General features: G+C 41.4%; 1 protein-coding gene across 4 annotated transcripts in view; it reads right to left on the bottom strand.

The window, feature by feature from the left end:
• ralgapa2 (Ral GTPase activating protein catalytic subunit alpha 2) overlaps positions 1–24,104 on the bottom strand; it is a 212,939-nt gene that overhangs the window by 81,322 nt on the left and 107,513 nt on the right. For all 4 annotated transcript variants that reach the window (XM_067368380.1, XM_067368382.1, XM_067368384.1 and 1 more), the window contains 5 exons: positions 16,557–16,750; positions 16,352–16,450; positions 14,617–14,772; positions 3,701–3,829; positions 3,478–3,606 (listed from right to left, as the gene is read on the bottom strand). In XM_067368380.1, the coding sequence (XP_067224481.1) occupies positions 3,478–3,606; positions 3,701–3,829; positions 14,617–14,772; positions 16,352–16,450; positions 16,557–16,750 (707 nt within the window). The remainder of the gene's footprint in view (positions 1–3,477; positions 3,607–3,700; positions 3,830–14,616; positions 14,773–16,351; positions 16,451–16,556; positions 16,751–24,104) is intronic.

The raw sequence follows: 24,104 nt of genomic DNA, 5'->3' as shown, positions 1-24,104 counted from the left end.
TTCCTGGAAGACAAATTAAGTACAATTTACTAGAGATGCACCGATTGCAATTTTTTTTGCCGATTCCGATTTTCTTTCTAAGAACTATAATTGACAACATATACAAACAAAAATCTACTTTTCTTCAATGCAAAGTTTTATTTTCTTAAAAAAAAACACAAGTAAAAGTAAGTAATAAAATATAAACAGACAAATAAATGCAATAGAATTAAGAGAGCTATGAAACTAAGTTTTGCGGGTTAACTGGGTTTCTATTCAAGTAAGAAATACTACAGAAATTAAAGTAATCAAATGTAAAACAACACATTCAGTGTTATTTTATGTTGATTACCTTAATTTCTGTAGTCTTTATTGTAAATATTAATACAGATCAATTCTTACCATTTAAGTTATAAAACGTATTCAGTCAAGAGCAGAAAGTGATTTTTTTTTTTTTTGTTGGTCTTGTTTCTCTTTGATTTACATGACAGAGACCAGCAGGAATATTGGACTGCTGTCATTTTAAGAGTTTATGAACAGTGTTCAACGTACCCAATACTGTTACACACAACATGGGTATGGTGGCCCAGTAGTGCACAACACAACGAAATTAAAAAAGCAAACATAAGTTCATAACACAATGAAATCAATTCACAACACAACGAAATCGAGCCACAACACAATGGAATACAGCCACAACACAAAGGAGCTGAGCTACAACACAACGGAATCGAACCACAACACAACGAAATCAAGCCATAACACAAAGGAATTGAGCTACAACACAACGGAATCGAACCACAACAAAACGGAATCAAGCGACAACACAACGGAATAAAACCACAACACAACGGAATCGAGCCATAACACAATGAAATCAAGCCACAACACAACGAAATCAAGCCACAACACAACGGAATCGAGCCACAACACAATGAAATCAAGCCACAACACAACGGAATAAAGCCACAACACAACGGAATCGAGCCACAACACAATGAAATCAAGCCACAACACAACGAAATCAAGCCACAACACAACGGAATCGAGCCACAACACAATGAAATCAAGCCACAACACAACGGAATAAAGCCACAACACAACGGAATAAAGCCACAACACAACGGAATCGAGCCACAACACAATGAAATCAAGCCACAACACAACGGAATAAAGCCACAACACAACAGAAATGCTCCCGACCACTAGGGGGCTCTAGGAGCTCAGTAAAATGTTAAATCATTCACAAGTATAAATATGAAGCTATTGTGGACATAGCTGACTTTTAATTAACATTTCATGTTGATATACAATGTCTACATACTTAAAATTAATCATGGTATTGATATCTTTGTAAGACTGTCGACCTTATAGAACAGTGGCAAAGAATACTAATATTACCAAGCTCTGAGAGTCCCCTAGTGGTCAGGAGCATTTCCGTTGTGTTGTGGCTTGATTTCGTTGTGTTGTTGCTTGTTTCCGTTGTGTTGTGGCTTGTTTCTGCTGTGTTGTGGCTTGATTTCGTTGTGTTGTGCACTACTGGGCCACCATACATGGGTTCACTAACGATTCAAAACTGACTGTTTATCTGAGTACTCGCCAAGATTGTCTGTGCTGCTGGTTTTGACATACTTTTGTGTGTATTTGATCTTTTAAGCGCAGTATGCCACTCATTTTGGTACTTTTGACTCAGTTTGAGACTGAGCGTGGCTTGTTCGCTCCAATATAGATCAGTGGTGCGTGTGCTTTCGGTGTGAACGCGAAACCTGTGGGAATGACTAAAATGTATGTGCAATACAAGCACTACTTAATCAGAGCAAATGAGGCGAGTGAGAGAGAGGTGGCGCCCGCGCGGGTGTGTGTCACTTCACCGTGACAGAGAAGAGGGCGAGAACACGCAGCTGACGTTATTGCCTGTGCCGCTGGTAACAAAACGGATCAGCTCGGAATCGGTAAGAAGTGAGACTGATCGGCCGATCACCGATCTGGGCCGATCAGGAGGGAAATCGGTCGATTCCAATCCCTGGCCGATCGATCGGTGAATCTCTACAATTTACCTCGATATTCAAATTCAAAAAGTTTTCACCCCCTGGCTCTTAATGCACCATGTTTCCTTCTGGAGCATCAGTGAATGCTTGAACCTTTTTTAATAGTTGTGTTTGAGTCTATAAATTCTCCTCTAAATCATACAGTCACTGCTGGAAAGGAATTTTCTGAAGAACAGAGCTCAATTTAACTGCTCAGGACAAACAAGAGACTCATGAACAACCATCACAAAAAAAAATGGATCATCCAGGTAACCACACGCAATATTGATATATATATATATATATATATATATATATATATATATATATATATATATATATATATAGATATATATATATATATATATATATATATATATATATATATATATATATATATATACACACACACACTTTTTTTTTTTTTTTTAAAGATGTGGTGTAGCAACTTAGAAACACAATGAAGCTGAAGCCACAAGACTGCTCATGCTTCGTTTAAAATAATAGTTTCTCAAAAACTATGAAACATTTTCTCAGACCATGTCATATGTGTTTTTAGAGAAGGCTAATAAAAATATATTGCCCCTGTAAGCTCCCTTGCAGTCTATGTCTGGAGTTGCAAACTGCCCCATTCACGTTTCTACTGTTCTCACTCAACAAACCTTTCACACATCTGGCAGGTATGAGACCTAATCTTCATTATTCTTTTGTTATAAATCAGCCACCATTAGCCTTTGTTCTGGCATTACATGGATTGCCCACTCACATTGTTTTAATCCTAAAATACATTTATCCACCTATTATAAATATTTTTTTTTAGAAAACAAAACTTTTTCTTATGCTTGTTCATTAGCTTCATGTTTCACATGTAGAAACATTTCTCTGGGTTTATTTATGGTAGAGAATTGCGTAAATCAGTGGAAAATTAATTGAAATGATGAAACTGTTTGAAAAAACTTGTAAATATATTAATATTTGCAGATATGAGCACTTTTGGACTAAAATAGTCTTCCAGCTGGAGGCTGGAATCTTTCTATACTCAGTTTGTCCAGATCAAGTAAGAGTGTGATGTTTTAGTGTGCAATGAATGCTGAACAACAATAATCTGGGGCCGTCAGCGATTTTTGCATTTAAAGCAGTCAAAGGTGGAAAAAGATCTGAAATTATTTTTCTAGGATTTGTTTTTTTGTTTTTTTTTACATACCAAAACCTGCAGTTTTATGGTGATGTGTATCAGTTTAAGTTTGTAATAGGTTTACTGCAGTGATATTGAAAATTATGTAATATGTATGGTGTCAATTTATGACAAATGGCGTCAATTTACAACATTTTGGTGCACCTTTTTCAAAACTACAAAAGTTACAAAACTTTAAAAGTTTAAACATGAATGAAATTAGTCGTGGTGCACAGCCCTAGTACCAAACCCTGGGTGGTTCAGATTTACAGGATTTGGTTCTGTATAACAGCATACCTTCATGTCCTCGTTGCCAACTAAAATATCCTCAGATCCAGGAACAGACTGCAAAGATGGGATCTGTTGATACAGGTTAGGGAAGCACACCAGCGAACCAAGAACTGTCTGAGCCTCGATCCGTGGAGCCTGAGAAGAACATGAATGAAGAAGATACCAGCATGAAGCTGTGTGCTTCTGTAGGTAGTGTAGATGTGTATATAGTTATTTCATCAGCGGGTACCTCAAAAGAGTCCGTGTTGAGGACACGAGCAGCTGCGGTGATGAAGTCTCCCACCAGCATGCTGAAGCCCGGCAGGCCCAGGAAGAAGAAACGGGGTGAGCACCACCTAATCATCGTGTTCAACACATCCTGAGAAAACCAGAACAAGAGAGAGAAGGGACAAAAAAGACAAGATAATGTTTTAGGATAATTTGTGTGCCAATTTAAAGGGGACATATATCATGAAAATCTGACTTTTTCCATGTTTATGTGCTATAATCAGGCCCCAGGTGCATCTACCAAACCAGAAAATGTGAAAAAGGACAACCCAGTAACTTTGTTTTGGTTCTCTGCAAACGTGAAAAAATTAGCTGCTCAGATTTCGCTCCCCTTGTGACGTAGGAAGGGGATCTTACTATAACCTTACCACCCCTTAATTTGCACATTTCCACCCATGGCGCCGTTGGCTGCACAGACAAGCACAGAACACTATTAAGCCTCAGAGGAGACAAGAGAGCAGTGGATTTATTTTATTTTCAATGGAAATCTCACAGGGCTGCTTTAGAGAAGAAGAGTTGTTATCATGCCGTCATTTTACGCTGGACTGATTCACAAACAAGGGTCAATTCAATTGGCACAAAAGATTAACATGATGGCAAATGCTAGTTGATGAGCTGAATCAACTCCAAGCAACTACATAAATTTATCTACTAACCATTCAGAAACGTCCAGTAACTTCTTCCTGAGTCTCTCCATCAGTGTCTGACTCCGGTTTGAACCATGTAAGGCTGAACACCGTTACTGACAATCCTCATTTTGACTGAGTGAGATTCTCCAGCTTTGTTGTTGTTGAGCAACTGAAGCATGAGCTGTTGAGGCTCCACCCTCTTTTCAAAAGCGGGCTAGGAGCAGCAACTCATTTGCATTTAAAGGGACACACACAAAAACGGCATGTTTTTGCTCACACCCAAATAGGAGAAAATATGACAAGCTGTCATAAATGATCTGTGGGGTATTTTGAGCTGAAACTTCACAGGTACATTTTGGGAACACCAGAGACTTATATTACATCTTGTGAAAAGGGGCATACTAGGTCCTCTTTAACAGTAGGACAGTAGAACAGTTGTGGATGTAGTACACAAATCAGGTTATTGAGTAGGAACAGATACCCTAATAAAATATGGTTACACTATTTTGATAGTCCACTTTAGACATTCTACTAAATATAAGTAACTTTGCAACTACATGGTTAGTAGAATAAGTTGGCATGTACTTGCAAAGTTACTTATTGTCAGGAAAATATGTCTGTTGTGGATAGGGTTGCCAACCGTTACGTATAATAATACGGACTCGTCCCGTTTTTGACACATAAAAGTCTTGTTCTGTATTGAACTGATACGGAACGCACTTTGTTCCGTATTTTTGAGAATCAGTTCAGTGCAAATCCATGACAGACATTTTCACAGTTTTTTACCGTTAAAATCACAGTCATTTTTTGCAGCGTGCAGTAGATAGGCTTACTAATTTCTCCCCCTGTTTGTCTATGATCAGCGTAGCGTTTTTAAGATCTTGGAACATCATCAGAGAATGCCCTTTTAATTGGTCGTTTCAGTCATTGTGAGTCACGTATCATAGCAACGTTGACGACAAGTGACAACAGTGGGAAATGTAAAAATGACTATCTCCGAGCTGCCGGCGAAAAAGAAAAGAGCACAAAAATATAAAATTGAATGGTGTTTTTTTTTTAAGCTGTTTTTAAGCTGTTGGTTAAAAAATGTATTATGTATTATTGTTTTGCACTGGAAAGAAAGTTAACTATAATGGAAGTATAATTATATAAAGATATTTGCACTACACTTCCTTAAAATGTTGTCTAATTAAATTAAAAATATATTTTTTTGCACTGGAAAGAACATTCTAGAAGTCTAATTCTATTGAATAAGTTTGCACAAGGCTACAGAAAACTGTTGTGTTTATTTTTCTTCAAATGCAGTCTAAGCCAATGAGTTTTGAATGTTATATGTTGTATTTGTTTAAGTTAAAAATAAAACGTATTAACAAATCCATGGTTCATTGTTGGCAAAATGATCATGATAGCCTTTAAATTTCACATCTATGTGGTTCAGTCTTGTATATTGATTAGGCCTACTTTGCTATTCTATAAATATATAGGCCTAAGAAGTTGAATTATAATATGCTATAATGTATATTATAGAATATTATAATACCCCCCCACCCCCCGTTCCTTATTTCCATTTCAGAAAGTTGGCAACCCTAGTTGTGGAGTATCAAAAAACAGTGTTAGCAGATGTAAACAGACAGACTACTAATACTCTAATGAATGCTAGTAGACGTAGTTGCAAAGTTACTTATAGTTAATAGAATGTCTAAAATGTACTCTTTTTTTGCAATTTTATATACTTCATACTACAATAAGGAAGATTAGTGGTTGTCGACATTGAATATGTACTGATCTGCGGATTATCAAATGTCTTATTGTATTATCAAAACTTTAAAGCATTAAAGGGGACCTATTATGCAAAATTCACTTTTGCATGGTGTTTGGACATAAATGTTTGTTGGCAGAGTGTGTACATAACCACCCTATAGTGATAAAAATCCACCTACTCCTTTTTTTAATCTCCATAAATCAAGCAGTGTCTCTGAACAAGCCGTTTCCAGATCCCTGGCAGTGTGACGTCACAAAAGCCACAGGCCCCGCCCACAGTGTTGACAGACACTGCAGTTTTAACATAGAACCGCCCTGAGCGCGTTCACAGCGAGTTTACACAGTCCGCCACTGCTGAACTGATGAGAACGTCTCCCAAGCATTTTAAGTGTTCTGTAGCTGGATGGATTAATCCACATAGCTCTATCCATTTACTCCCTAAACGAGGTGGATTAACTTGGTTTTCCAGAAAATGCTCCCTCAGTTCTGTCGAAATTTGTTTATGTCTGCGCGAATCATTTCACACGGACTGTTAGTGAACGAATATCAATACAAAAGGACAATACAAAACAGAGACTGTGCTAAAAATGTGTTTCTCAAGGAGGATATACAAGTAAAAACTGTTTGTGATCCAGCTTACAGTCTCCAGATTGGTACTGGATATGGCAGTAATGAAGGTGAGGACACTTTATTACAGTTCTGAGCTTATTTACAGGTATAAAGTTTATTAAGCACCACCCGAAAGGCATAAGGTCTTTATATATTCATTAACTGTTAGTTGTAACAAGTGTTTCTGTGTTATTCGCAATATATGTTGGTGATGATAATACAAGGGAAAGAGAGAGAGAGTTTATGGATAATATTTTAATGCACACTTGCAGTGTTTTATTAAGCTCTTACAGTGATTTTCTAGATTGAAAACAGACACTTCATCTTTTGTGTGAAGTACAATAAACGTCATAAAACTCTGTATAGTTTTGGCCATCATTCGGATGGTACAACAGGCTTGTACTAATATATAGTGGATAAAAAAAAGAAGACAATGTAAGTTATAACCGTAAATGAACTAAAAGAAAAGAAACCTGTTCTATCTCCATGCAGCATTCGCAGTTTCAAACATTAGAGTGCGTCCTGACCATAGGCTGTCCTGACTGAATCCTGTCACCAGAATCAGCTCTTGAAGCTCCGCCCTCTTAGGCCGAGCGCAGCTCATTTGCATTTAAAGGGCACATGCTGAAACGGCTCGTTTTTGCTCAACTACTAAAAGTGGCAATTTTAACATGCTATAAAAAATGATCTGTGAGGTATTTTGAGCTAAAACTTCACATACACACTCTGGGGACATCAGAGACTTATTTTACATCTTGTAAAAATGGGCAAAATAGGTCCCCTTTAAACTAAATATCAATTTAAGTTACTAATTATACAAGGGTGCAGACAAGTGAAAATAATGAAATATGCCATATATAAAATAAACAAAAAAAGTGTGCGATTGTGTGGTGACATATAGTAACAGGCTCCAATATAAAAACAGATGTCACATGGGGCAAAATGTGTTTACAGGCAATTGTCCACATTCAAACATTTCAATGCAATAGGCTTAAACAACTTGCTTAGTTCACAAATAACTAAAAACATAAATAAATGTGCACTGTAAAAAATGGCCGTGATTTTAACAGTAAAAGACTGTAAAAATGCTGTGGTGAAAAACTGTCAATTGGTTTACAGAAAGTTTCCGTACTATATACGGTGAATAACTGTAATAGATCTAACGGTACATTTAATGTAATTTTACGGTAAAATACCGTTAAATTCACAGTTTTTGGAAGTGAAAAATAACAATTTATTGTAAAATTTACAGTAAAAAAACATAAGTTGACATTCCCACAATTCCCTGCGTGACACTTCACATTTGATATATTTTCATTGAAATAACTCTAATGTACATTAGGGTTTTATGTTACATCTAATGTTGTTAAATTAATGTTTATTGTATTTTTAAAATTTCATGCATGTTACCATGATGGTGTTTAGTGTGTGTGTGTGTGTGAATGACACTGTGTGCTCCTTCTATATATTAGTATTGCCCTCCTCAGCTTGTGGAAAAGCTGCTAGTGATGAACTTTGATTCATCATGTGACTCTTATCACCACTGTGTTTGGTGACTGTCAGTGTATTATAAAGGTACAAAACAGATATTAGTACTTCATTAGGTTGGTAAATTAGCATTATATCAGTTAATGAAATACGTTATTTTACCGTAAATTTAACAGATTTTTTTTTACGTTGCTACTGTATTTTTTACGGTAAAGTTGTTCTGGCAACCACAGCTGCCGTTTTTTTACCGTAAATTTTACTGGGATTTTTTTTACAGTGTGTAATTATGTATGTATTATGCAATAATCAATACTAAAATTCAGCATTAATAACATTAATCACACTCTCAGTCACCATAGACTCAAGTTTCAAGGGTCTCCTGGCACATTTTGTGTCAGAAAGACATGGACAGTTTAGTGACTTTTTCACTGACTTGCTCTGACTCGATCACTGAATCAGTGAGTTTTTGGATCAGTCAAATAATCATTCAGTGTGATTTGTGAACCGATTCATCAGGTTCATTGAAAAGAATCAGCTCGTTAACAAATTGGACGTCTATCGTGTCTCAGAGCGGGTATCAACTTCAATTTAAAGTAACAAACTATATGTTTTTTTTTTATTATTATTATTTTCTTATGAAATGTAATGGAGTAACATTGTGGGAAAAAACATACTCTAATAGAATACAGATGTTTTAAAAAAATGTATTTAAGTAAAGTAACTAATTAACTACAGAAAGAAGGTTCTAGAAATGACAAGCTCAGATTCAAACTCAAGTTACTCGCATGCCACATTTCGAGGCTCTATCCGTTAGGTGTGAAACATTATGTAACTCATTTATGTTTATGCTTTAAATGTGTAATAAATCACTGTTTCTGTTTCTCTCACATCAATTCCTTTAAACCAACTGTGCCATGCGCACAAACAAACAAATGCATAAACAAGCGTGGCTGCTCTGTAACCGCTACATTCATCTTCCTTAATTGAATCCTTTGTAAACACTGTCAGATGAAGAAGAAAAAAAAAAAAAAACAGCAATATAGCCAACCTAGCTGCATAAAAAGAGTCCTGCTGAGAGGGAGATGTGAAATTGGTGGAAGCGGTGCATCTGCAGGGACATCTTACCCTCATTCTGCAATAACTGACCTTTGCAATGCTTAGCAACCAGTAGTAATTAACTGCCACCAAACTGCTGCGTGATTACCCAAAATGAGCATTTTGAAGGAAGCGGCAATTCTGCAAAGCGGGACTATTATGCAGCGGTAAATACAGAAAGCACAATCTGAATCTACAGTGTGTGTGTGTGTGACAAATCAACATGGCCCAATGCTTTAAAGTGTCAGAGCTGTGCAAGGAAATGTATATGTACAGTATACATGAGTGAAAGCGCTGCAATTTGTCCTTTCCATCTGAAGACTCTAGATGTGCCACAGCTAGGACAAATACTTCAATTTGTGACCTTTATATGACTCCAAACGGTGGAGGTAAAAATCAATGTGCTGATGGTCAGTGTGTATACTAAATCCAGCCAGCAGTCCAACACCTGTTAGCAGTGCTCTTATTTGTTGACTTTCCTGTCCCTATAGCGGCACACAAAGAAAGGTTTAATCATTAACTACAGCTTCTGTGTGATTAGGGTTCCTGTATAGATACATTTTGGAACACAATGTTACATGTCCCTTTTTCTACAGTAAAATAAATGCTAGTGATAACTCATTTTGAACAATAAAATATAAATATAACAAAATAAATAACTGTCTGAGTGAATCACACAGCAGGTTATTATATGCTTGAAATTCTATTTGTGAACCAGTGACATACTACTAGGGGTGTGACGAGATCTCACGAAATTAAAATTGACAAGATTTCTCGTCAAGGTGAAAATCTGTCTTGTGATATTACCATGATGGAGTGTGAGGGTGAAATTAAGATAGCATATTGCCACCGCTATGTTTACATTACACGTCCACTGTCGTTTTGCTTTATATAGAAATAAAAACCATTTAATTCAGTTGTATAACGGTCGCTTTAATCCCATCCAACACAAGCTGCAGAATCAGAGTTCACGGATCACGTGACAAGAGTAAGGGACGAGATGACTGTCAAGAGCATGGCGGAGGATTCGTCGCACAACAGAGCCGAAGCGCCTGACAAATGTCTGATCTTGTAGAATTTGAGCTCGGCACCGCCTCTCCCTGTTCACAGAGTACATGCAATTGCAAAATCAAAAGCGAAAGTAAAACAATCTCATTCATTTGCGGTTTCAATACCCTGCATTTTGAAAGCAGCTCCCTGATGCATGCAAATATCTCCCAATATGAAAGCTATCTTACACTGGACTGTGTAGTTGTAACCATCTCTCAGCTAGCTCTGTATCACGCTTGAAAAAAATTGGTCTCTATTTGATGACTTTGATTATGGTTGCACTTATTGTTTGCAATTAGAGAAAACTGTGTTATTCAATTTTATTTATGCTGTTTTTATTTCTATGATCAATTTGTTGAAAGGAGTTCAGTTAGGTTGAGTATTGTTGTCTCTAACTGCATATGATAATATTCATACTCAGAAAGTAGAACTGAAATGACATTTATTACAAGATGATTAGTTAAAACATTTCAAACTATTTTTCTAGTCATATATTTCATCATCAAGGATTTTTAAAAAAATACTTTGTAATAATCTTTACTCGTTCTCGTGAACTTAATCTCGTGTCTATCCGTTTCGTCACACCCCTACTTACTACAGATTTAATAAAAGTCACTGTGAAATCAAAATTGACAATTCTTATTTTTTATGAAATGTTGCTTATTATGTGCTGGTCTTTTTTTTTTTTTTACTTTTTAAATATGTGCCACTGTAATCTTCAATAAAAAAAAAAATATATTTTTTTTTTAATTTAGATGAGCCAGATGAGTTTCAGTCCTTCGCCTCCAATAACATAAAATAACTGTCTATTTAGTTTGTAATAGCCACTTTATACCACACAGTAAAATCAAGTCCCATCCTGAATTTTTTGTCTTGTTCGATGATCTGTTTCTCTCAGATATGTCACAACAGAGAAGAAAAGTTGGTCGCAATTTTGGTTTACTCCCGTCTTTAACATAAACAATCCCAAATCTGAAACGGAAGCTCAAGCCCGTTTGCTTGACACAGCACGTTTGAGCTTCCGGAAGAGGTTTGTTCTCGTGCAGAGAACCGTTCAGGTTCGGTTGAGCTTCTGTTTATGTTCACTGATCAATGTTTACATGTAAAAGCCTAAATGTGATCTGTTCATCATACAAAGCGTCTATGGAGGGACAAAAATCTCAAAGATTTCATCAAAAAATATCTTAATTTGTGTTCTGAAGATGAACAAGAGTCTTACGGGTTTGGAACGTCATGAGGGTGAGTAATATATGACAGAATTTTCATTTTTGGGTGAACTAACCCTTTAAACTCCCTTTGTAAATTTACAGTTTGCTATTGCTAGAAGACCAGTATGTGGAACAGTTGAAGAAGACATTGTGCATTGTACACAGTGTAACACTAGTGCAAGAGAGAACAAGAGAACAGGAGAGCAGAATCTACACATTGTACAGGACTGGACTGCACATGTAAAATCTGTGTTCAGATTTAAAGCAGTCACACTATGTTTTTTGGAGGAGGATTAAAATAAAAAGAAAAGAAAATAATTATATCACTGACTGTGTTTCCACAGTTTTGACTGGTGTTTAAACAACAAGAGGTACACAACACCATATTTCATGCTATTGGACATTATTATTGATTTTAACAGCTATTCATATTTCAATGCTCTAGAAAAGAACTGACTAGTATAGAACTGTGATTGAATTTCTGCCCAATTCAAGTAGTTTTTGCAGGTGGCTGTGAAACTGCATTGCTGTCAACATGAACAGTTGTTTCAGAGGAGTGTAAGAAGTGAACATTAAGCTCCATAAAGTGAGTGGTAAAACAACCACAGAAAGAGACACTTCTAAACTACCATTCCTATTGTCTCTGAGCTCTATCTGGGCTTTAAATCTGCCCCCATGTGGATTTGGAGTGAGACTCCAAGCCAAGAGCGACACAAATGGAATCTATTATCTACACTTAAAAAAGATCCATAATAGTGGCCCAAAGCACTTTCACACTTTCAAAATCTCCATTGCTCTTTCATTGTGTCTGCACATTCAGGGAGCTCTTATTTTTTTGTCTAGACCAAATAAAACAAACACACACAAAGAGTGTCACAGCCTACAGGCTGCAGTGGCAGCACACACAGCACTGGAAGTCTGAGCATATTTCACTACAATGCATTATGATCAAAACCATAAGAAAATAAAATAATATTAAACCTATAGTATGAAACAAATGTTGAACATATATTAGTCAAAATCAGATCAGATGTGCTCTCTTTTGATGATTCAAAAAAGCTTCTTTATGAATGTTTAGGATTCAAGCATTTTATTATCTACAGAATCATGGAGCTTTAGAGAGCCTTTACTGCATCACAAGAAAGACTGTTACACCATCTAGTGGTCAAATGCATGAAGGTTTTTCTTTTTAACAGAATATTTTAGGTTATATACAGGTAGAATTGATGGCATGCTGTCAAAAATAAATAAATAAATAAATAAATCATTAAAAATAATCAAATAAAACAAACTTGTCCTTCAGATTATAAAAAGCAGATTGGAAAACAATTAAAGCAATGTATTTTCAATAGAAGTATAACAAGCTTTACTTGTTAGTGATGCAAATTTGTCTAAAACCTCTTTTTATTAGTGAAAGCACTTGGAGTTGGATGAACTGTTGGTTATGATTCTGATTTATAGATTTATATGTGTAGTTTGCAGCTCCTATGTCACGTCCCTTCCTGATATTCTCATCTCTTTAATATTCAATTGAAGAGTTCCATTGCAAAAACCTCTAAGTCTGTCTGACATATTTTCTTTTAAAGGTCCGAAGAACAGGCGAATCTCAACATAACACTGACTGTTACGTAACAGCTGGGCTCATTAATATGTACGCCCCCAATTTTTGCATATGCCAGCCCATGTTCAAGCATTAGACAAGGGCAGCCAGAATTAACGTCTGGATCTGTGCACAGCTGTATCATTAGACTAGATAAGCAAGCAAGAACAACAGCAAAAAATGGCAGATGGAGCGATAATAACTGACATGATCCATGATATCATGATATTTTTAGCGATATTTGTAAACTGTCTTTCTAAATGTTTCGTTAGCATGTTGCTAATGTACTGTTATTCACGGAGACAAGACTGTCGTTATTTCATTTTTTAAACACTTGCAGTCTGTATAATTCATAAACACAACTTCATTCTTTATAAATCTCTCCAACAGTGTGTAATGTTAACTTTAGCCACGGAGCACTATCAAACTCATTCAGAATCAAATGTAAACATCCAAATAAATACCATACCTACGTGATTAGACATGCTGCATGACAAACACTTTGTAAAGATCCATTTTGAGGGTTATATTTGCTGTGTGAACTTTGTTTATGCACTGTTTAAGGCAAGCGCGAGCTCCGTGGGCGGGGAGCATGAGCATTTAAAGGGGCCGCAGCCTGAATCAGCTCATATTTCATGATGCCCCAAAATAAGCAATTAAAAAAATTAATTAAAAAACCTCTATGGGGTATTTTGAGCTGAAACTTCACAGACACATTCAAAAGACGTTCTACGGCACCTTTAAATTATCTTTTTTTTTTATCAGGCTCCTATGTTTAGGTCCATTAACTTCACTTTAACGGCAATGGAAAGGTTATTAGTCAGTTTATAATTTTGAAAATAAAATGCCTTATTTTCAAAAATGTCACTTGAGTCAATTCATTGATATTTAACACTTTTTTCCCCTAAGTCCACCTCTTTGGACAACAAGACATAGTAAACGTCTGTTTCTGTCAGTTTTACAGCAGCAAAAGGAACACAGTTGTGTTTTCTTGCTACTCACAAAATCCTGACAGTGCCACTGTAACGATGGACAAAACATGATAAAAACTTCCAGCTCGCAATTGAAAGCTGGCTCATATGCACACCGGCATTCAACTAGAAATCATATGATTTGATTCGCGTCTTCCAATTGGTTCTTCTGTGGAGTTAGAGGCTTTTGCTGACAAAAGGAAGTGGCGTTTAGCAGTTTCTGCCAACGAACCAGTATTTCTGAATGAGCTGACGCTGGGATTTAGTGGATTTGAAGTGAAAGTATTTGATGAATGTATACTATGTGTGGAGAGCATTCGCTCAACATCATTATCTCATTTTTGACGGAGGTGGCTTTTAGCGGCACAACTCTTTATTATGTGATGTTATACGCCATAATTCAACAAACAGAAATAGAACCTAACTAATTAGGTTTAATAAATGCATACATGCAGAATCAGTCGTACCTGATCGTCGCTGGTGAAGCCTTTGTGCATGACGTGGTAGAGGTGCACCAGGAAGTCACTGTTGGGCAGCACATCTTGATGTTTCGTCATCATCTCACAGATCAGCTTATATGCCTGTAGCTTCCCAGCCTTGAACTCTGACGGCAGCATGGTAGCCTAAACACACATCACAGGTCATTCGGTATTCAATATATCCTTCCTATTCAAAACAATTACATACAGGAAAACATGCCGCTAGTACAATATGCTAATAAAAAGCATGTTAAGGGTGTATTCACACCTGTCTTGTTTGGTTCGATTGAATGGAACTCAAGTTCATTTCTCCCTTGCTGCGGGTATTTTGGGCAGTAGTGAATACAGCAATCGCACTCGGTGCGGACCAAACAACCGTACCGAGACCCAGCTGAAGAGGTGGTCTCGGTCCTGTTCCAAACGAACTCTGGTACAGTTCTCTGCTTGAGAATTTCTGTCCAATGAATGGATGATCTTAGCACACCTGTGGTTTTGTTTACAAATTTTGGTTCACTTGCAAAAAGGGCAATGTGAAAGCGAACCACACCAAACAAACAAACAAAAAAAATCAACATTGTATTTGGTCCAGACCAAAGCAAGTGAACTAGCAGACTTTCCTGGTGTGAATACACCCTAAACATATAAGTGCACCGCAGGAAATATTATAAAACAATGCAGTTCATGACCCATTTAATTTAATAGCACAGTGAATATTTAGAGTTGCTCTAGAAGGGCTAAATTATAAGAATTTTTTTTTCTACTGGCCCATTAGGGCCAGTTGTTAAAATTTTTAGATACCAGTGAAATATCACAATTTTCAGGTGTAGAAACTGAACAAAGTAATCAAATGTAAAATAACACTGCATAATCTTCATTGTATAAAATAAATCTAGATTAATCAATTAAAGTTACAAAAGTCATTCAGTCAAGATTTATTGGTTTATTAGGCTGCTGTCACTTTAAGAGCTGCACGAATACAAAGTGTTTTCTTTCTCAACTGTTTACATTAACTTAAGACATAACCAACGTTTTTTCACAAGGATACTTGCCTATACGGGCATTTTAACATAATTTTGAAGAGAATCCGATTTAATAGGCTATTTGTGCACTGTCTGAGAGGCAGTTTTCTGGGTGCAGGCTTCGGATGTTTGCGCACAGAAAACTTCTTGAAAACACCATGTGGCTGCTGTACTGCCTTCCTAATTTAGGGAAACACTTGCTATACATAAATCAATTTTTAATCCAAACGACGCATGTGTGCTGAGTGAACGAGCAGCAATTAAGATCATGCAACAGAAGTTCTCTCTCGCTCTCTCTTTACCGTCAGTTAACATTAGTATTACGCTCCTTGTTTTATTTTCTTTGCTATTGCCATATCTGATCGAACTACAGACTTAGTTTCCAGCGGTGTCTGTGAAAAAGGGATGCGATCGTGTTTCGCTTATCAGCTCACACACACCAGCTTACAGTGTGAATATTCCGTTAATTAGATACATTTACTTCAAAGAACTAAACCACCTAACCCCAACCCTAACCTTTTAATGAGTACAAGTACGAGTACACTAGCGCAGTACCGGGCCCGAAACAGATACTGGTATCGGTGCATCCCTAATCAGGTGTGAACAGTAATGTTTCTTGGCTGATCACTTGTGAAACAAGGCAAAAAAGTTGTAGTCTAAAATTCAGAGAATGTTCCTGATGGACTATTTTGAATGCGTGTTACCTTGAAGAGCCAGGAGGCCAGCATGCGAAGAGGAGGGATGAACAAGGGTCTGGCCATGGCTGTGTCTGTATCCCCTCTGATCCCAAGATTATCTCTGATCTGAAACAGGAGTTCATGTAAACAAGAGTTCGACATCAAGATCTTTTGCATTTAGTTTCTTAAGGTAACTGTATAGAAGGCTCTGCAGGGAATGAAGGGAACCCACCTTGGCCAGCTTGTGCCAGAGCTCATAGAGGTAACTGAAGACCTTGGCGTGGATGCGGCCACAGCGGATGCTGTTCACATCACCAAGAATCCCCAGGATTCTCCTCCAGAGAACGAAGGCTGAGTCGGCGTGCCAACCGGTCAAACTGCCACCGGCGATGATGCTGACATCATCAGCCAGAAACTCACTGCTATCTGTTAGGAAGAGCAGGCACACAGAGTGAGTCCATTACAGGAAGTAACATTTATACTTTAAAACCCCCTTTTAGTATGATTGTAAAAACGTCCCCCTTCAGCTCGTGGTTCATGTGTCTTTTTGTGGTGAAATCGTTACTGATTTTTATAAAGTAAACATAAGAATAACTTCTATATTGTTAGTAATATATTACTGGACTGAAGCAACTTATGTTTACTCGATTATGTATACAACAATTTTTGAGAAAAATCTCTTTTTAAATGTGAGTATCAAATATGATCCATCTGGATTTGGAGGAACATTTATTCGATCATTTCTTAATCATCATTGTATAGAGGTTATGCACAAGAAACTTCCATAACACAGGTTGCTTCAATTTTTTTTTTTTACATTTCAGCATAAAGCCTATTGCATTGAATTAGATGTTTAAAAACTACAGAGCTTTGATCATAAAACTAAGCATTTAAATATCATCTTACTAAGACATTATTAGCAGATACAGAGTGAGGACTGATATGTATTTGTATATGTATTTTATGTTAGTATCTGCTATACAGTTAAAAAGATCTCATTGATTTATATTAGAAGCTTGGAACTACATGTGCATTAAACGCTTTTATTGCTCTCCTTCCAGCCAGAATCGAGTATTCAGACAGATCATGGTACAGTCCACTACATGAGAAATGAATGAACGAAAATGAATACGTGAATACGAACACTGATGTAAATATCGAGGAGGGCTGTGAAACTAACATATAAACTAGTTCATCACACACACACAAACAAACACAGTGCATTAAACACACACCATTATACACAAGAAATATAGTCAACACAGCTCAATGGTACTTGCTTGAAGCGAGAGAAGAAACCTTAAATGGTTTGTGCGTCAAACAAGTGTGTTTAAGCTTCCGTTTTTCCGTATATGAAATATGTGCGTTAAAAAAACAAACAAACAAACAAACAAAAAAACAAACATGATGGAGCGCCATCTAGTGGGCCGCGTAAGCTGTGTTAGACTACACCCAAATAATTATTATTATTTTTTTTAATTGACAAATCTTGATATTTTCTAATTGTCTAATTATTCTTATGAATTTATGTTACCAAAAACACATATTATGTGACAGTCAAGTCAAGATGCATTATCTAAAAGATATTTTATTTTCTATCGCAACACCAAGCACGTCGCAATGTCAAATTGAACATCTGTTCGATCAAATGCCGTAACATTATGTTACTATCAGTGGCGGAGGCAGAAAGTGGATGGTGGGTGGGCCTTTAAAAGCGTGGGTGGGCCAGGATAATTCGCATCATCCCATGTTTTTCAACTGGCTTAATTTGGTAGGGGGAAAAAATGATGGACCGTCCCTAAGTGGCGTTAATTCACAAAAAGTCAAGGTATGGCAAGTTCAAATTACGTTATTTAATATAATATTACGTGACAATATCAATTCAAGTAAATCTACGAGATAAGAACAAGACAAAACTGCAGTTCCCATTCAGTCGGTCACGTTCGACGTACGTCGGACAGACTGACGAATAGGAATCTCGCTAGAGAGGCCAATCTACTTCGAGTGTAACTAAAACGAGCCAATGCACATTGGCATGCAATCATATGCATCAGCTGCTCGCCTCGCAGCGCGGGTATATAATGAGCAGCAGGTGCGTTGCATCTTCAGCTTTTCGCTTCGGAGCCGAACGGTGTTTGTTCCTGTTCTCTGCAAGCGAGTGTCTGCTAGAAGACGAGTCAAGCTTTTTGGTTGAACTTCTCTTTTTTTCCGAGTGCGGACGAACAGCACAGCAGCGGGGTCGAAGTCCTCTCTTTTTCTGTTTTTGTTTCGTTTGCCGTTTTTGTGCAAATAGCTGTTTGACAGCATCAGAAGGCTGTTCTCACGGCCGGTACGGTGCGCTTTTGAGCGCTGAAAAGCCGTTTTTACGGCTGGTAAGTGTGAGCGCCTTCAAAGAGAGAGAAAGCACACGACAGGCTGCACACAATCCCTGTCTGTGTTGCGGTGGCCGTTCCCCTGCGTGCTTCAGCACTTCTAAAAGAGTAAAGTCCCTGAAAGAGCTTACACAAGTAGATTCACGTCTTTTTAAAGACGACATCCTACTTGTGTTTCTGGATGCGGTCGTTCCTGTCCTCACTGACGGCCACGATCACCGTTTCACATGTCTGGGCGCGTGCTGAAATGTTGTTCGTGGGTATTCATGTTTTCATATGAAAACATGATCACGTCGTCACACCGGTCGTGACTCTTCTTTCTCCGGGAAGCTTGAGTCCCCTCTGTTGTTGGCCAGCTGCCGCTTGTGTGTAAAAGCACAGCCGCGGGTCTGCCCGACACTCTGGGAGACCGTGGAGATCAACGAGAGCAAATCTCTCGCTCCTCTGCGTGTCGTGTGCCGTCGAGCTGCCGGGCTGCAGCGCGGGTTGTCACGCTCTAGATGCGCGGTTCCCTTGCATAATCTCCATTGTAGCGCCCTCTCTGGTGCACCAGAAGAGGTCTACTTTGCTGATATGGCTTGGGTGACATGAGGTTGAGGGGTTCCTTCGGGGAACCAACCCCCTAGGGCCCCTCCCTCTGTAGCGCATTGCAAGCTGTGCAGTTTCTGGATTGGATTGCTGGTCCTTTTCAATAGGGGAACCTAGCATTTCATTCAGAGCTCCAGCTGAGGGACAGACGTCGATTGCAGCATCGGAGAGAGTGCTGTTATGCTCTGGAAATGAGGGTGACGCTGCCCACTGTAATGGTGTGTGCTTATGCTGACTCAGATTCGGAGTTTACAGCCATGCTTTCCTGGGTCTTCCAGATGTGCATGGAAAACTTGGCAGTATGGGGGTAATATTGATGCCATAAATATGGAATGCCAAAGGTGCCAGAATCTGCATAAGTTTTTCCTCTCTCACTACCCTCTTGGATGGGGTGGCTGTACACAGACCACACCCACCCTGCATGTGAGGCCAAGGCACTCTTTTTGCATGAGGGTAGTTCTGTGCTGGGGTTGAGCTGCGCTTGTTGACTAACCGTGATCAAAGTCACGGCGCAGGCCCTCAGCCAGACGATGTCCACCTCAGTGGTCCAGAAGTGCCCCCTGGCTTACCTTGTGAGGTGTGAGAGGTTGTCAAGCTAAATGCTTTCTCAATGCTCCCATCTTACGAGGTGGCCTTTTCGGTGACACTGTCGAGGACTGAGCCCAGCGGTTCTCTTCAGTTAGTAGCGGATCGGGGAGCTTCCCATGACAAACCATTGAGTTCCTCTTGGGCCGCCCCTCAGTCTGCTCGTCGCCAAGGGTGTCGTCCCCTGCAAGAAACTCCGGCCCAGCAGGCTCTGCTGTATCCATTGCGGGGAGATGACGCCTCCCGTCTCTGCAGCTGTTTAACTGGTTGGTGAGAATCACCCCTGAGACGGGCGACCCAGAGATGGGTGGGGCTGCTCTTCCACCCCTGGAGGAGGGCCAGGTGGTAAATCCTTTATTGGGTTTGTTTCTGTTCCGCCACTGACCCAAGAGGCAGCGGTACCCAAATTTAAAAGAGCAGTTCCTCCATTTCCAGGTCTGAAGAGGGTTTGGAGAGCAGTGGGAGGAGAAAAACCTCACCACTCTCATCCCCCTCTTCTGTCGCCAGCGGACAGCAGCGAGCAGCGGGCAGCCAAAGCCTCGACTGCTCCCTCTGTCCATCCGTGGAGCCAGGTAAGTGTTGCCTAGCACACTGTGACGCCGCTTCGGGCCGCCTCACAAAGAGAGCCCCCCGAGCCGCGTCCCTGTGTTCCACCTCGCTGCCCTGCTGCAGGCACACCGATGGTCCCTTTGGTCCTGCTTGTACGGTCTCTGCGTCTCGCTGGCTCCTTCGGACCATCAGGGTCGGCTTTGCGATTCAGGTCGCCCGGCTCCCCACCCCGAGTTCAGGGACGTCCTCTTCACTACAGTGAAAGATGCCGATCCCCCTGTCCTGCGTGCGGAGATCGCAGTCCTACTGGCGAAGGACGCGATAGAGCCGGTCCCTCCAGCCGATTTGAGGTCGGGGTTCTACAGCCCCTACTTCATTGTACCCAAGAAAAGTGGCGGGTTACGACCGATCTTGGACCTGCGAGTTTTGAATCGGAGCCTCCACAAGCTACCATTCAAAATGCTCACGCAGAAACATATTTTCGAGTGCATCCGTCCCCGAGATTGGTTTGCAGCGATTGACCTGAAGGACGCATACTTCCATGTTTCAATTCTTCCGCGACACAGGCCATTCCTGAGATTCGCGTTCGAAGGTCGAGCATATCAGTACAGAGTCCTACCCTTCGGGCTGGCCCTGTCTCCCCGCGTCTTCACGAAAGTCGTGGAGGGAGCCCTTGTTCCCATGAGAGAACAGTTCGCATTCTCAACTATCTAGACGACTGGCTCATCCTAGCACAGTCTCGGGATCAGTTGTGCGAACACAGGGATTTGGTGCTCAGTCACCTCAGCCAGTTGGGGCTTCGGGTCAACTGGGAAAAGAGCAAACTCGCCCCAGTGCAGAGGATCTCTTTTCTCGGTATGGAGTTGGATTCGGTCGAACAGATGAACGTGCTCGGTCGGTGTTGAACTGCCTGAATACGTTCAATGGCAGGACAGCGGTCCCACTGAAGTTCTTTCAGAGGCTCCTGGGGCATATGGCGGCTGCAGCGGCTGTAACACCGCTCGGTCTGCTTCATATGAGACCGCTTCAGCACTGGCTTCACGGCCGAGTCCCGAGATGGGCGTGGCAACGCGGCACGTTCCGGGTGCCAATCACTCAGGAGTGCTGCCGTACCTTCAGTCCGTGGTTGGACCCTTTGTTTCTTCGGGCAGGAGTGCCCCTAGAACAAGTGTCCCGGCATGCTGTGGTTTTCACAGATGCTTCTGCCACCGGCTGGGGTGCCACGTACAACGGGCATGCAGTCTCAGGGGTTTAGACGGGACCCCATCTGCATTGGCACATCAATTGCCTCGAGTTGCTGGCAGTACGCCTTGCTCTGAGCCGCCTCAAAGGCCTGCTTCAGGGCAAGCATGTACTGGTCCGTACGGACAACACTGCGACCGTTGCGTACATCAACCGTCAAGGTGGTCTACGCTCCCGTCGCAACTCGCCCGCCATCTCCTCCTGTGGAGTCGGAAGCATCTGAGGTCGCTTCGCGCCATTCATGTCCCCGGTGTGCTCAACCGTGTGGCCGACGAGCTATCACGAGCTGCGCAGCCAGGAGAGTGGCGACTCCACCCCCAGGTGGTTCAGCTGATCTGGAGAGAGTTCGGAGAGGCTCAGGTAGACCTGTTTGCCTCACCAGAAACCTCCCACTGCCAGTTGTTTTACTCTCTGACCGAGGGGACACTCGGGACAGATGCACTGGCTCACAGCTGGCCCCGGGGCCTGCGCAAATATGCGTTTCCCCCAGTGAGCCTACTTGCACAGACCCTGTGCAAAGTCAGGGAGGACGAGGAGCAGGTCTTGTTAGTTGCGCCTTACTGGCCCAACCGGACCTGGTTCCCAGAACTCTCACTCCTCGCGACAGCCCCTCCCTGGCCCATCCCTCTGAGGAAGGACCTCCTCTCTCAGAGACGGGGCACTCTTTGGCACCCGTGTCCAGACCTCTGGAAACTCCATGTCTGGTCCCTGGACGGGACGTGGAGGTTCTAGGTGACTTACCCCCTGAGGTACTTAACACCATCACTTCGGCACGTGCACTGTCTACGAGACGTGCTTACGCCTCGAAGTGGAACCTGTTCGTCGAGTGGTGTTCTTCTCGCCGAGAAGACCCCCGAAGATGCTCGATCGGAGTCGTGCTTTCCTTCTTGCAGCAAGGGTTGGAGCGTAGGCTGTCCCCCTCCACCCTCAAAGTCCATACTGCTGCCATATACCACGACCACATAGATGGCAAATCTGTTGGTCAGCACGACTTGGTCATCAGGTTCCTTAGGGGGGCGAGTCGGTTAAATCCTCCTCGTCCCCCCTTCATACCCTCTTGGGACCTTACTCTGGTGCTCAGAGCACTCCAGATTGCTCCCTTTGAGCCTTTGCTGTCAGCAGACTTAAAGATTCTCTCTATGAAGACTTTGCTGCTGGTGGCATTGGTCTCCATCAAGAGGGTAGGGGACCTGCAGTCATTTTCGGTCGACGAATCGTGCCTAGAGTTCGGGCCGGGTGACAGCCACGTGGTACTGAGACCCCGGCCTGGCTATGTGCCCAAGGTTCCTACCACTCCCTTCAGGGACCAGGTAGTGAGCCTGCAAGCGCTGCCCTCAGAGGAGGCAGACCCAGCCCTGGCTTTGCTCTGTCCAGTTCGCGCCTTGCGACTGTACATAGACAGAACTCGAAGCTTCAGGACCTCAGACCAGCTCTTTGTCTGTTACGGAGGCCAGCAGAAGGGAAAGGCTGTCTCCAAGCAGAGGATGGCCCACTGGATAGTGGATGCCATCGCCCTGGCTTACCAAGCTCAGGGCGTGCCCTGCCCGCTCAGGTTGCATGCCCACTCCATGAGAGGTGTGGCTTCCTCCTGGGCGCTGGCTCGTGGCGCCTCGCTAACAGACATTTGTAGAGCTGCGGGCTGGGCGACACCTAACACGTTCGCTAGATACTATAGCCTTCGTGTCGAGCCGGTCTCCTCCCGTGTTCTCGCCTCAGGTCAGAGGCACGGAGAGGCCCCGGCTTAGTGTCGGCTTGCTGCACTACATGCGCATTCTATTCTCCAGAGAGTCCCTACGGGCAGACCCTGTTGAGTCCTCCGGTTACCCTTCGGCAGCCGACGTGGCGGAGCGTCTGGCGGCAGCCCTATACTCCGTTGTATCCTTGAGAACCGGATTTAGGCTGGGTTCCATATGTGTGACCCTACGGGGATCCCATATGGCTTTTTCCACGGCTGCTCCTAAACGAAGCCCGTGTCTTTCCCTCTGGGAGAACCCATCTCTCACCGAGTGGAGTCACCCCAGTTCTTCCATATGTTGTGCAACCTACAAGGTTAGTCCATATGTACTTATCCATATAACTCCTTCGGGGAAGGATATGGCTTCCGCAGCGTTCCTTATTGCATGTAAGGCTACGCTTTCCCAGCGTTATCCAATTGTCGCACTGAGTGGGTTTTGGGAACAACAGTGATCGACCCTCTCTGTGTGAGCCTGGTCCCACCGTCCTTTGGCAAGGGGGTTCAGGTGGCTCACGACAGAGCGCTGGAAGAGGGCAGCTCCTGTGGCGCTTTGGTAGGGATTCCTATTTGTCGGTCTGTCCGGCGTACGTCGAACGTGACCGACTGAATGGGAACGTCTCGGTTACATAGGTAACCCTCGTTCCCTGAAGGAGGGAACGGAGACGTACGTCCCGTCGCCACAGGCGTTGTCCTGCTGATGCTGCCGCCT

Source organism: Chanodichthys erythropterus, chromosome 18 (assembly GCF_024489055.1).
Source record: "Chanodichthys erythropterus isolate Z2021 chromosome 18, ASM2448905v1, whole genome shotgun sequence".
NCBI classification, from domain to species: Eukaryota; Metazoa; Chordata; class Actinopteri; order Cypriniformes; family Xenocyprididae; genus Chanodichthys; species Chanodichthys erythropterus.
Note: the sequence above shows the minus strand (reverse complement) of the source record. Positions and strands in the feature narration are given on the sequence as shown.